The 12,825-nt window shown below is 41.6% G+C and overlaps 1 protein-coding gene across 18 annotated transcripts in view; it reads left to right on the top strand.

Moving 5' to 3' along the window:
* The window catches only part of DLG2 (discs large MAGUK scaffold protein 2), a 2,057,646-nt gene that overhangs the window by 1,819,068 nt on the left and 225,753 nt on the right, over positions 1 to 12,825 (top strand). Inside the window, exon 1 of one of the 18 annotated variants that reach the window (XM_053202593.1) lies at positions 893 to 4,416. The exons of the other annotated variants lie outside the window; for them this stretch is intronic. Within the exon in view, the coding sequence (XP_053058568.1) occupies positions 4,380 to 4,416 (37 nt within the window). The 5' untranslated portion in view covers positions 893 to 4,379. Of the gene's footprint in view, positions 1 to 892; positions 4,417 to 12,825 lie in introns of those variants that run through there. 18 annotated transcript variants of the gene reach the window in all.

Here is a 12,825-nt window from a genome sequence, read left to right as displayed (position 1 = left end):
ACTGTTCCTAACCTAGCATTGTTCAAAAGAATTTATTCAGAGATCTTCACAGTAGAGTACCTTAGAAGCTACCTACCTGCGAGTCATAGTGATCATTCTTGCATTACAGAAGGAAAGAACAAAAATAAAGGCAACAGTATTCTACCAACCTTAATTTATTCCTGGGCAAGTCAGCTGTGCAGTGCTACTTTGCCATCACTGGTTTATAGGCTCTGAAGTCCCCATTCACTTCGGTTTTAAGTTCATGAAAGTGGAAGAACCAGATGGGTTCCCAGGAGCTGAATCTGTTTTGTAGAGGAGGAGTCTGTGATTCAGGCTTAAACCAAGGGTGTTGCCATTATGACATAGGCCGTTACCGAAAGTAAGGTTGGGTTGGCTCCTTGCCCCGGAGCTGTCAGATGTGTCCAGGGACTTGTGCTGAGTCTTTTGTGCTTCATTAAAGCCAGGCCATCAGAAATGCTACACTAGGTCATACCAGTGGTACCATCAGCCAAACAAGGATTTAAAATATTAGAGGTGATATGAGAAATTCTGGAATAAGACTTATGCAGAAAGAATGGGATGGTCGTTAACTCAATCTCTTAAGTTCAGGAAGATTCCCAGAGGCAGCAGTGTTTGAGGGTGTTTTAGAAGAATGTATGAAGTTAGTGGACAAAAAGGAAGAAAGAGCTCTCTGTGAAAAGTCACCAAGTTTTCCAGGAAGAAGACAGTGAGAAGAGAGGCTAACAGAAGAGCAAGTTTGTGAGGCGGTAATATGCTTGGCTAAGAGTATAGGCTTTATGTTGTAGTTGATGAGGAGTCAGCAAAAGATCTTAAGGGAAGAGAAAACATCAGCTTACTATTTTATGAAGAGTTCTTTGATGGTTGGTGTGGCTAATACATGAAGGGAAGGAAACTGTTGGAGAGAGTTTCATTCATGCCAATGGTGGTGGCAATAAAGAGAGACTTACAGACTAGAGAGGCATTTTGGAGATAGAATTGATGAGATTTGGTTCCTGATTAGATGTGAAATCAAGGTATGAGGATGAAGCATGTAGCTTAGATCACTAGGACAACTGTGATGCCATTAAACAGACTTCGTGCCCTCTAAAATCCATGATTTTTTTCTGGAACCTTCTCAAAACGATTGTGTGACTTCAAGTGTATAATAGTTCTGTGGCATCTGACATTGGTCACTTTCCAGAGCACTTCCTCTTGTTTGATCTCATTAAATATGTAACTTGACAGATGACAATCTAAAGTAAGTGATTTGGCTAAAATCATCTGCCTGAATCTGCCCAAGGTGGGACTAAGAACTAAGTCTTAGTCTCCCTAGTCTTAATTTTTAAATCAAAATATAAATCTGATAGTTCTTTACCCTGTGCCTCTCACCCTTTTTTCTATTTTGCATGGAAGATACTAGAATTCAGAAAGACTTTTGAATAGCAGAGGAACCAGGGAGCTGTGGAAAAGCCACAGCTTAGGAGTTCTGGAGAGGAAGAGGCAGCCAGCAGAGGGGCAAAAAGAAGCAAATGCAGTGAGCATCCCAGGCCTTCTGCATGTCAGTGTTTGCACTGCTACAGTACAAAGGCATTCTGTTATACTGGTGTCTCTATAAACCTCATCCCTGCATTCCACATTAGCCCTGGGTGGTGCGAGTAGAAGGTGGGTCAGTTGGTAATGGCAATTACAGGGGTCTCTACTTAAGATAGTCCCTGAGTCCCCCAAGTCTGTTCAGAGGATCCTGTGTGGCTTACTAATCAGCATTATACTCAAAATCTGTCCCTCAGAAATTTCAGCCAGGGAATCAGTACATTTGTTGATCATGTTGGATAAGATTACCTATGCAGAAGCTATGAAAATAAGCCTTTCTGTTTGAAAATGGAATCTTCACTGAGCAGAGGAAATGGAGAGTCTTGGTCCTTGCAAACCAGAATTTGTCTATTAGAAATAGTAGAATCATTTCACAATGGTGGGAGACCCATTTTGCAATTATCTTCTGTCCATGTTGGGAAGAGATAAAACAGTGGTCTGAGATAAGATTGGCATTTGTGGGCAAGAAGAGAATTTTCATCTGCAGGGGTCATTATTGTCTTTTTCAAGGAGCCAAAAGGGGCAATGGTTTCAGAATGCCGAGAGAGAGAGAGAGAGAGAGAGAGAGAGAGAGAGAGAGAGAGAACAAGAGAATTCTCAATGAAAACTCCGTAAAGCACTGTTTTCTTTAAGGCAGATGCGATGTCTGTGAGGGTCTGCGATAACCACTTGCTCTAGTGATCAGCTCCCACTTGTGACTGACTGACTTCTAAATGGTGGTCAATTAATTGTACTTCACAGAATCACAATCTGTAATTGTACAGCCTTCATGCTTCTGGGAAGTTTCATTATCTGCCTTCCTTCTAAATTCCTGCCTTCAGGGACTTGTCTGATTTCAGCTTGTTCCCTTGTCCTACAGAACTGTGATTGGCAGGTTTAACAACTAATGGTAAAATAAATAAGCAAAGTATTGCTCCTAAAGAAAATTTTTGACTTTTTTCCCAAATGTTTTTGTATGCAGAGGGGGGGAAAGATCCATACAGGAAAAAGGCACTCCCACACCTGCAGGTGTTTAGTTCTGAACATCTTCTAAATCTTCAAGAAACTGAGCAGATTCAACCTTTAGTCTGTTTTCCTAGTGATAATTTGTTTCTGATGAACACTTTTACAGTTGGTTTTTTAAAATTAAACATTTACACAGAAATGACTCCCTGTCTTAGGTGAGCCTGATTGATTCCTATTTGAGTTTTTTTTTTTTAAATCATAGGATTTTCTAGCCCATGTGCTTTGATATAGAAAATAATAGGGAGAAAGAGTAGGTGGTTACCATGGCCACAACAACATCTGATTTGAGGAAGAATAGACAGGGCAGGGAAACAATGCTATACTAAATGGAATTATAATATAGAGAGGAAATTTAAGTGTATTGGCTCTACTTAGAAACTGATCAGTCAATACATGAACAGAATATCTATATTATGCCTTCAGTTTATATACTGTACATATCAAAACAAAAGGGAAATTGCGGCATATGTAAAATTAAGAGTCATTAAACACATTTGAAAAACACCTTCGGGTTAGAATAAAAATTATCATAATTTCCAAATTTTAGCTATTCATCCTGAAATATCAAGAAAAGCTTTAAACAGCAAGGTCTTTTTTAAAAGAAAATATTTATTTTGAGAGTGAGAGAGACAGCAAGTGGGAGAGGAGAGAGAGAGAGGGAGTGAGAGAATCCCAAGCAGGCTCCATGCTGTCAGCACAGAGCCCAACTTGGGGCTCAGTCTTGCAAACTGTGAGATCATGACCTGAGCCGAAATCAAGAGTTGGACGTGTAGCTGACTGAGCCACTCAGGTGCCCATAAACGGAAAGATCTTGAGCTTAGCATTAGGATATTTTTTTTAGTTCTACAGAAATGAGAAAAGGGGTTGACTTCTCATATTGGAGGGACCAAGTTTCTTTACTTGGTTTTGCCACACAAAAGGAAAAAGGTGAATTTGTTTCCCTAAACCCTCTCTTTCTAAATACTCTTTCTTCCTAAAGGCTGATTAAGCAGGCATTTCCTGGCCTAAGGAAGCCAGCCGATTCTAGCCTGCCAGCTGAAGAATTAACTCTACCTTGTGAAGAACTATGTTTACTCCCTTCTACATTTTAAAAGAAGATACCAGACCAACACTTGTATGTTGGCATTTCCAATACCCGAAGCTAGCTGGAGGGTGGGATGGAATTGGTGGGTAAGAAGTCTTCCTGGCTCAGAGCACCTGGGTGGCTCAGTTGGTTAAACATCAGACTCTTGGTTTTGGCTCAGGCTCAGGTCACGATCTCACGGCTTCATGAGTTCGAGCCCCTCATCAGGCTCTGTGCTGACAGAAGGGAGTCTGCTTGGGATTCTCTCTTTCTCCCTCTCTCTCTGCCCCTCCCAAATTCACACTGTCTCTGTCTCTCTCAAATAAATAAATAAACTTAAAAAAATAATAGTAAAGAGGCCTTCCAGGCTCCCTTCAGCAGGCTCCCCAGGCAGGCTTCCACCTACTCTGTCTTTTCAGTGCTAAGGTCTTTTTAGCTGAGAATAGAAAGAAAGAGATGAGGGGAACAGCCAACATCTGGAAAGTGAGTTGTTACTGCCCTAAAAGGATGGCATGAAGAAAGTAATCCCATGCCTTAAATTGGCCCTTCTGTGTTGTAAAGCATCTCAAACTAGCTCTGCAAGTAGCCTGAGAAGGTGGCCCCACCTGCCTCACTCCTCAGAGGCTTTGGCCACAACTCAAGAGCTTCAGGAGTGTGTGCTGGCAGGCGGGGTTATACACCAGTACACCTCAGCCAAGAGGAGGGGAGCAGAGCTGAATTTGGGAAGCAGCCGCCTGCTATGCTGAAAACCTCTGGAAACTGGCTAAGGAGCTGCGGTGAGAATCATACTACTTTTCTCAGACCCATTTCTCTTGACAGACCAGTGGGGAATTGTGGCCATTAGAAGGAAAGAGGATGGCAGGTTCCCCTTCCTTTCCCTTCCTAGAACAGCAGTGCCTGCCATTCCCAGCCCCCGCTGCTCACAGACATCCTAAGGCTGCTCTGTCTTCATATCTGCTGCTGTCTGTGTTCTGAAGGAACCACACGCAGTGAAATTCCTCTTCCTCCACCTCAGTGCGGCCCCCAAACCACACTTCATGAGCTTCATTCACCACTGGTCTCTTCATAGTATGTCTGTCTCCTGTGAGCTGCCAGACTCTTGCTGCTGTATATCATACAGAGAGATTTAGGAATATGAAATTCTTGCTGCTGACTTAAATGGGTTCCAGAAATGCCTGGATGCACGTTGATTTCAGATCAGATATTTGATTTATGCACATTTTGTTCAAATATCCAGAGCCTGCTGAGGGATAGCAGAGTTCTAATGCAGGGAGGTAGGCTGGTGTGCATCTCAAAGAACCAATAGACTCATGAGTTCAATCCTCCTTTCACCAATTATAAGCTATGCAACCTTGGGAAACCACTGAAGTTTGTGCTTTCAGTATTGTCATCCATAAATTTGGAACTGTGTCACTAACTTTGTAAGGTTTTTTAAAGATTAGTAGGTGTATATGGAAAGCTAGATTCCAAGATCTTCTAAAGGACAAAGACCATGGTTACCTTATTTAGGGGTACAGGTCACTTGTTGGCAATCTTCATTTAATAGCTAAGAATGTCAGTTCAGATCATTCTGTCTGATTTCTAACCCAAGTCCTTCATGGTTAGCTAAGAATAACTGAGTAACATAAGCCTGTTTCTGCATCTGTAAAATCAGTGGTAATAGTAGTAGTATTTCATGGATCTGTGAGGATTTAAAGACATAATGCTTCATATGGAAAGCTCGGCATACAGAAAATACTCACTAAATGTTAGCTGTTGTTATTATAATGCAGGAATCTGTGGAGCTAGACAATTGGCATCCCTAGATGAAATTCACTTCATTTGTTTTTCCAGTTTTTTTGTTTTGTTTTCTTTTAAAAAAATTTTAGTGTTTATTTATTTTGAGAGAGAGAGAGAGAGCACATGCAAGCAAGTTGGGGGAGGGGCAGGGAGGGAAAGAGAGAATCCCAAGCAGGCTCCACGCCATCATCCTGGAACCTGATTTGAGGCTCGGTCTCACGAACCATGAGATCATGACCTGAGCCGAAACCAGGAGTCAGATGCTTAACCAACTGAGCTACTCAGGTGCCCCTGCTTTTTTTTTTTTTTTTTTGTCTTCTTTTAAATGCAGAGGTTGGACAAGATGAATCCTAAGGAGCCTGCTACTTCTTTAACCTCTTTATTCCTAGTTGCATCCACATGCATATCACATAACCCCACATCTTCCTTGGGGGCATAAATTAAAAATTCAAACATTTTTTGGTGGAAAAAAAAACTCAATATAATATACATTTTGGACTTAAAAATCATAGCCACTGCGTAAAGCCAGATGTGTCATTTCATATACTACTATGACTTGATTTCCTTGGGAACACAGACTTATAGCCACAGATGCCACTTTGCATATCCATGACTTTGGGGACATAAAGATTTGCATTCAAACACTTTGCACTGGTTTTAAGAAACTGTATTCATACAAGTTGGCTGACAGTGGTATTCGTTAGCATTTCTAGTTTCTGTGTTATTTTTGAGAAGGAACCTTAACCTGTATGTCTGCATTCTGAAGGCAATTAATATGTATCTGGCATTACACCTGAGCTGTTAGCAGCCAGTTTAAAAAGCAGCCCAGAGTCACTCCTCACCCTGCCTCTGTGGTGAGGAACTAGACTTGCTGGGCTAGGAGATTTGCATTCTCCTCAGATGTGCTACTCCCCTGGTCAACACCTCCTTTGCTGCTTTATTCTCTCCATGCCCCCTACCAAATCTGCCTTCCACAATTCCCCTAAATCCTTATGGGTGTTCAGAGCTAGGCTAGCACCCCCATTAAATGTAGAACAATTAATCACAGGTTTTTAGAAAATTAATTTGTTTGCTGTAAGACCACCGAGAAAATAAGGACTGTGTTTTTTGATGCCCAGTACATAATACAGGCAGTCCTTGCTTTGCACGGTAGTGTGATACCATGCATGTCATAATCATGACATCTTAATGATCAGTGATAAACACTACCCTTGTCTGTGACCTCCCAAAACTTTTGTCAAACATTAAAAACTTTCTTTTTGTTGATTACCAAATGGGAAAGAAAGTAAAATAAATGTTTGTTTAGTACACTGTTAACTTGAAGAATTACAAACGTTGAAAATTAAAGTGTTTTATTTCTTTCTATGAAAGCGTAGTTCGGGGCACCTGGGAGGCTCAGTCAGTTGAGCATCCAACTCTTGATTTCGGCTCAAGTCATGATGCCAGCCAGGGTCATGGGATAGAGCCCCACTTTGGGCTCTGCACTGAGTGTGGAGCCTGCTTGGGATTCTCTCTCCCTCTGCCCCATTCACATGCTTGCTCTATCTAAAACAAACAAACAACAACAAAAAACAAACAAAAAGAGTAGTTTGAATAGTGCTTGCCTTTTTCTTCTCGTTGGTCACAGAACACAATAACTGAGCAAGCATCTTTTCTATGCGTTGGCAAATTGCCATCCTTTTTTCTAAGTCTGAATCAGCTTTCAACCTTTTATCCTTCACACATTCAATGTTATAAAATATCTCTGAGAGTTCCTTTGATGTGTTTTTTTCACCAGTGTTATTTCCTCTGAAACACCTTTATCCTTTTTCATCCCAACCACTCTCCTCACTTATGTTCTGAAGTTTGCCTTTACTAAGTTCCTCTGGCTGCATATCCGGTGTTTCTCAAAGGAGGACACTGCCAACAGGCCTGTCTGCCATCAGCTGTATCTTCTGTTAATTCCACTGTCCCATGTGAATTTCACTTACAACATTATCCCTTTTTCTTTCTATGCTGCACTCTCATCTTGGCAAATTCCCTCATTCAATTAACCATTCTGGTGAAGTGTCCTATGGGTTTATCACTAGGACCCAAGGAAGCAAAATGACTACATGCTTTGCTGTCTGTATGTGAATGGGACAAGATGTGTGCAGTGACCCATGATGACATACTTTGAAAGGAGTGGCATGTAGGTCACTGATGATGGCATGCATCTGTTATTACGTAGTGATTTGTGGACCAAGAGCCCGTAGCAAGTTTGTACTTTATCCACTCACTGACAGTTGATACACTGTGGTAACTGAAATTTGAATCATGTTGTCAGAGGAACCAGTGTTATTTAATTAAACCATACTGTTGGAAATTCGGGCATTTTGAAACCATGCACATGCACAGCTACGGTTAGTTGCTCATTAATAAATATCTGTTGAATGAATGAATGGGCTTATACATTCACACTGACTTCATTTTGCAATGGCAGTGTCCTAATAGCCTTAACTACAGCTTTGCCCTTCTCTTCCTTCTATATAATATGTCCACAGTAGCAGGAAAATGCATGTCAGCTAAACATTGGCTTTGAATATGTCATTGAACTCTGAGCCTTGCACCTCTTGTGCTAAAGGCCCAGCTCCTAGCTACTTTTTTTTTTTAATCAAACTTCTCCCTCTGTACCCAGCTTCACCTGTGAAAAAAACTAATCTGATCAACAGATTCACAAACTACTGAAAGGACTCTCAGGTCCCAGGGTAGTTTGTCTCTTTCACTGAAAGAAAGGAATCAGCATTTTGCAAAAGAGCTGTCTTGAGTCTTGCCTTCACAAAAGGGTGCTCAGAACCTGTAAGCAGCAGAGAAGAAGGATCTTGTGTTGGTGGAACTTCTCTGGCCTTCTTATCTCACTAAAATCCAATAATCAAGAAAACCCTAAATCCATAATTAAAAATGTAGAGGAGACCTTTGGGGAGATGGGGGTGACTCAAAGATCAAGGGTGACTTAGCCCTTGGTCTGAAGGAGTTTACATTCCAACATGGGCTGTGAATCCTGCATACGTGGAAGCCAAAATAGTGATGGTTACCAGCACTGGTTTTGTCTGATATGGGTTCAGGATTGGTTCTGTAACTTTTTTGTCTGATATGGGTTCAGGATTGGTTCTGTAACTTCCTAGCTCAGTGATCTTTCCCAAGTTACTTAGGCTCTCAGAAACTCATTTCTCTATCTGTAGACTGTAATAATTATCTCCCAGGGTTTTTGAGTCTTAAACATGGTAAGGAATGCAATTCACTTAAAGTAGTATCTTTTGTAGAGTAAGAGCTTGGGAAACAGGAACAGTTTTAGTTACTGAGACATAATTCAGGTGGATGTCATTCTTTTCACCAAGATTGTCTTGTCCACAGTGTGCAGGGTTGTGGTTTCTCTATGCAAACATGCTCTATGTTCGTAGGGGACCAAAGACTAAAACCTGTCTGTGTCTCCTGCCCCCTTATCAACTGTCATTTGGTGGTTGAGCGTCTATATTATATTCTGCCTCTGTAGAGTCACACTCGTAAATTCTTCTGAAATACCTCTTTTGAGTATGTTCAGAAGCATTTTCAAAGCTTTCAAGAACAAGACACTCTAGTCACAGTGGTAGGGCCTGCTTGCTTCTCTGCTAACAGTACAGCCTATCCTGGAATGACCAGCAGGCCCCAGGGGGACCAGTGCTCTGTGCCCTCACCACTATGTGCCGACACTTGGAGACTTTTTAAGAAAGGCACTGAGTTAGTCACTGTTATGCCTGAATGCTGGCTGGGCGGTGGCTCCTGGTTGTGGCTGTGTGAGGAATTTAAAAAGTGTAGATCCTCCCCGGGATTTGGCTTCAGTGTGTCTGGAGTACAGGTGAGGCACCTGCATTATACAAATGTTTCCAACGTGAGATGCAGGCCGAGCTGAGAACTTCTGTTCTAGTGCCTGTAGGTGTGAGAGTCTAAGGACAAAACTAGCCCTGGCTGTGGTTGTCTGGCGGTGAATGTGACCTTCTCTTGCCCAGAGACTAGCCTGGCCTGGGAGGTGCAAGCTGGCCCTATGGTCTGTCAGAACTTGGTTGCTATTTATTCTTTTTACTCCAGGGCAACTGTTCTCAGTCAGCATCATCCCTTTGTCTTGACTGAACTTTTTATAACAGCTACCTAACTGGCCTCCTGACTTTACCTCACTCTCTTATCCTCTCAGTCCACTCTCTACTCTGCCAACAAAGTCATCTAGCTAAAATGAGGATTCCATTGTCACTGCCCCATCTTCTAGCCACAGAGAACTGGTCTTTGTTTTCAGCACAGGATATTTCTTAAGACCTTCATGCATTTGTTTTCTTTCTGGAACACCCTACCTCCCAATTAATATTAACAGCATTGTTTTCATAAATAACAAAATTTTCTTTATTTGAAAATATAATCCTGTGCTAAGTGTTTTCTACACATGCTTGATAGACTCGTAGTGACCTTAGAAGCCTAGTCCTAAAGACCTGCTCTGAGAAGACTTCCCTACCTGCAACTGCCCTTTCCTTTGTGCCCCTAGAGCACTATCAAAGAATTCAGGGTATTGCTTTGTAATTTGCCATTGATGACCCATCTGTCCTCCTAGGGGCACAGGCTGCATTTGTCTCTGTAATCCCTTGGGCAGAATGGGCTACCAGCAGTCATGGGACACTAGGGGGATTGGGGGAGTGAGTCTGGGGGCAAATCATCTTCAATCTAAAGAGACATCTGGATGCAGATTGTTCATTTGACAGTGGATCAGTAGCCATAATGGTGTCATCATTAGTAAGTCATTTGGGTACAGAAAAGATGCATTCTAAAGGCGCTGCCTTTACACAAGCGGTGTGAGGTAGCATTGGCTTCCAAGGCGTTCCAAAGTGCTCAGCAGACCAGACCTCCCACCACAACTGCCACATTATGGGTTAACTTTGTTTGTTAGCACAGAAGGGCTGAATTGTATTGTGTCATCTATCAGGAAGCTATTTCACCAACAAACTAATGAAAGGCGGTACATTTTTTGTGTGTGCCCTTTTTTTTTTCTCTTAGCCCTCTGTTTTTACAGGCAGAGACTGTAATCAGCTGTCATGATAGCTATAATCAATTAGCTTATGGGCTGTTTTATTCCATCTGGACTAATTGAATAGTTGCTTTTGTTTTTATTTTTGTTTTCCCTCTCTGCTCATTCCTGACTGTTACTATTGAACCATGTAACTAAGCCCCCCACAAAACCATCAGCCACTCCTCTCTCTCTAGCAGCCTTCTTTAAGATGGAGCAGTAACCCATTCATCTCCAGACCGCTTCACATCTGCATTAATAATGAAGGGTTATTTATTTAAAAATTATACTGAAGTGGGTCCTCTGGTGTTAAAGTGAAAAGCAAACATTTAACTCATTGGATGATTTATTTAAATTTAAAATCCCAGAGGGGCACTTGGGTGGCTCAGCATCTGACTCTTGGCTTTGGCTGAGGTCATGATTTCATGATTCATGAGATTGAGCCCCACATCAGGCTGTGGTGGCAAGTGCAGAGCCTGCTTGGGATTCTCTCTCTCTCTCTCTCTCTCTCTCTCTCTCTCTCTCTCTCTGCCTCTCCACCACTTGGACTGTCTCTGTGTCTCTCAAAATAAATAAATAAACTTAAATAAAATAAAATAAGCAGAGGATTGCTTTTAGTGAATTTGTATTGGTGTTTGTGTCGTTGACAGCCAGCTCTGCAAATCATGTCTTCTGTAGCTTCAGAGGAAAAATCTTAAGACTTTATAATGTAGAGGGGTAGCCTGTGCATCCTTTAAAATACAGGAGCTCTATTGCACTAAAGAAGTTTAAGCAGAGTGTCAGAGGAGTAGAATTAAAGAAGGAGAGGGGATAGATACCAGAAAAGATTTGTTTCTTTTGAAGCTGAGATTTTTCTTCAGTAAACCACAAGACAGATATTTCCCTGACAGTAAACTTAGAAACACAGTTAAGCAGAGAACTTTTAAGAGTTAGATGAACATTTCAGCAACCATTATTTGCATGTCTACACAATTCCAGATCCTAGGCAAGGACAAAATGGAAAGTAAGACCTAACCCCTGCCTTCAAGGATCTCAAAGTCTAGTAGAAGAAGAAAGATTCACAAAATAACAAACACTGGGGCTCCTGACTGGTCAGTGGTAGAGGATGTGACTCTTGATCTTGAGGTTGTAAGTTTGAGCCCCATGTTGGGTGTGGAGATTACTAAAAAAATAATAATGATAATAAATAAATAAACTTTAAAAAACACTATACAGCATTAAAGGGGGCATATAATGGCAAAAGAGAAGAAGTGGGATTAGAGAAAGAAAACATCCCTTTTCCAAAACCTGCTGTTGTGTGCTCAAAAGGAAGTCAGCCCTGACCCTCTGTCTTCAGGTTTCTATCTACAAAATGGGTATAGTCCATGCCAGTGACCTAATTCTTTTTAGAATTCATTTTGGAGAGCAATTAGAAAGGACTCTGAGCTGTTTATACAGCCCTGAGGATACATGTTACATAAAGTCCTTGTTTAAAACATAGTACATGTAAAACAATTGTCATTGAAGTATTCATTAAATTTTGTCACCAACTTCATGTAAAACCCACTGAGGGATCTTGAAGGTCTTGTAGAAAAAAAAAAAAACTAAGCAACAGTATTAATTCCACTGATTAGGTAGGGAAAGCCAAGATGTGAGGGTAAGGGACCTGGCCAAGTACCCCAGGACCTGCTACCAAGGCTGCTGGCTCCTTGCAGTCAATTTTAATGACCCTGCTCTCTTCACTTCCTTGTCTCTGTGCTTGGGGCTCTGGTTATAGATTTATTGACACACAGTTTTCTTCTGCAGAGAATTCAAACAAAAACTAGCAAATAAACCAAAGAACTGCGCTCCTGACTTTAGAGATAGGATTCTTTTCATGGAGTTTTAGAATGTATTCAGCAGATCTTCATTGAACATCTGCTAGGTGCTGGGCACGGTATGAGGCATCGGAGGACAAATCAGACACGGTCTGCATCTTCACAGAACTTAGATTCCAATTATGGGGCAATTACAATACAGTGCAATCAATGCCACAGAGGTCTTGCAAGCTACCCGTAACTCAGCTTGACAAAACAATCAGAGAAGACCCCCTGCAGAAAAAAAATGTCAAAGCAGAGCTGTGCAATTTTGAGAAATTAGTCTTGAAGAAAAGAAAGGGGGAAGAATAGTAAGTAGAAAAGGAGGACAGCAAGAAGGAATACTCAGCCTCTCCTAGAAGGTGAAAGGAGTTCAGTTGGCAGGAGCATAGACCTGTGTGTGATGGAGTCTGGATTGCTAAGGAGAACCCGGATCACAGAAGGTTTTTTATCCCCAAGCTGGGGTTTGATCTTTAGTCTGAAGGCACTGGGGCCAGTTAAGTGATTTGAAGCAGAAAAGTGACAGG

The sequence above is a fragment of the Acinonyx jubatus genome, chromosome D1 (assembly GCF_027475565.1).
Source record: "Acinonyx jubatus isolate Ajub_Pintada_27869175 chromosome D1, VMU_Ajub_asm_v1.0, whole genome shotgun sequence".
Taxonomy (NCBI): Eukaryota; Metazoa; Chordata; class Mammalia; order Carnivora; family Felidae; genus Acinonyx; species Acinonyx jubatus.
Note: the sequence above shows the minus strand (reverse complement) of the source record. Positions and strands in the feature narration are given on the sequence as shown.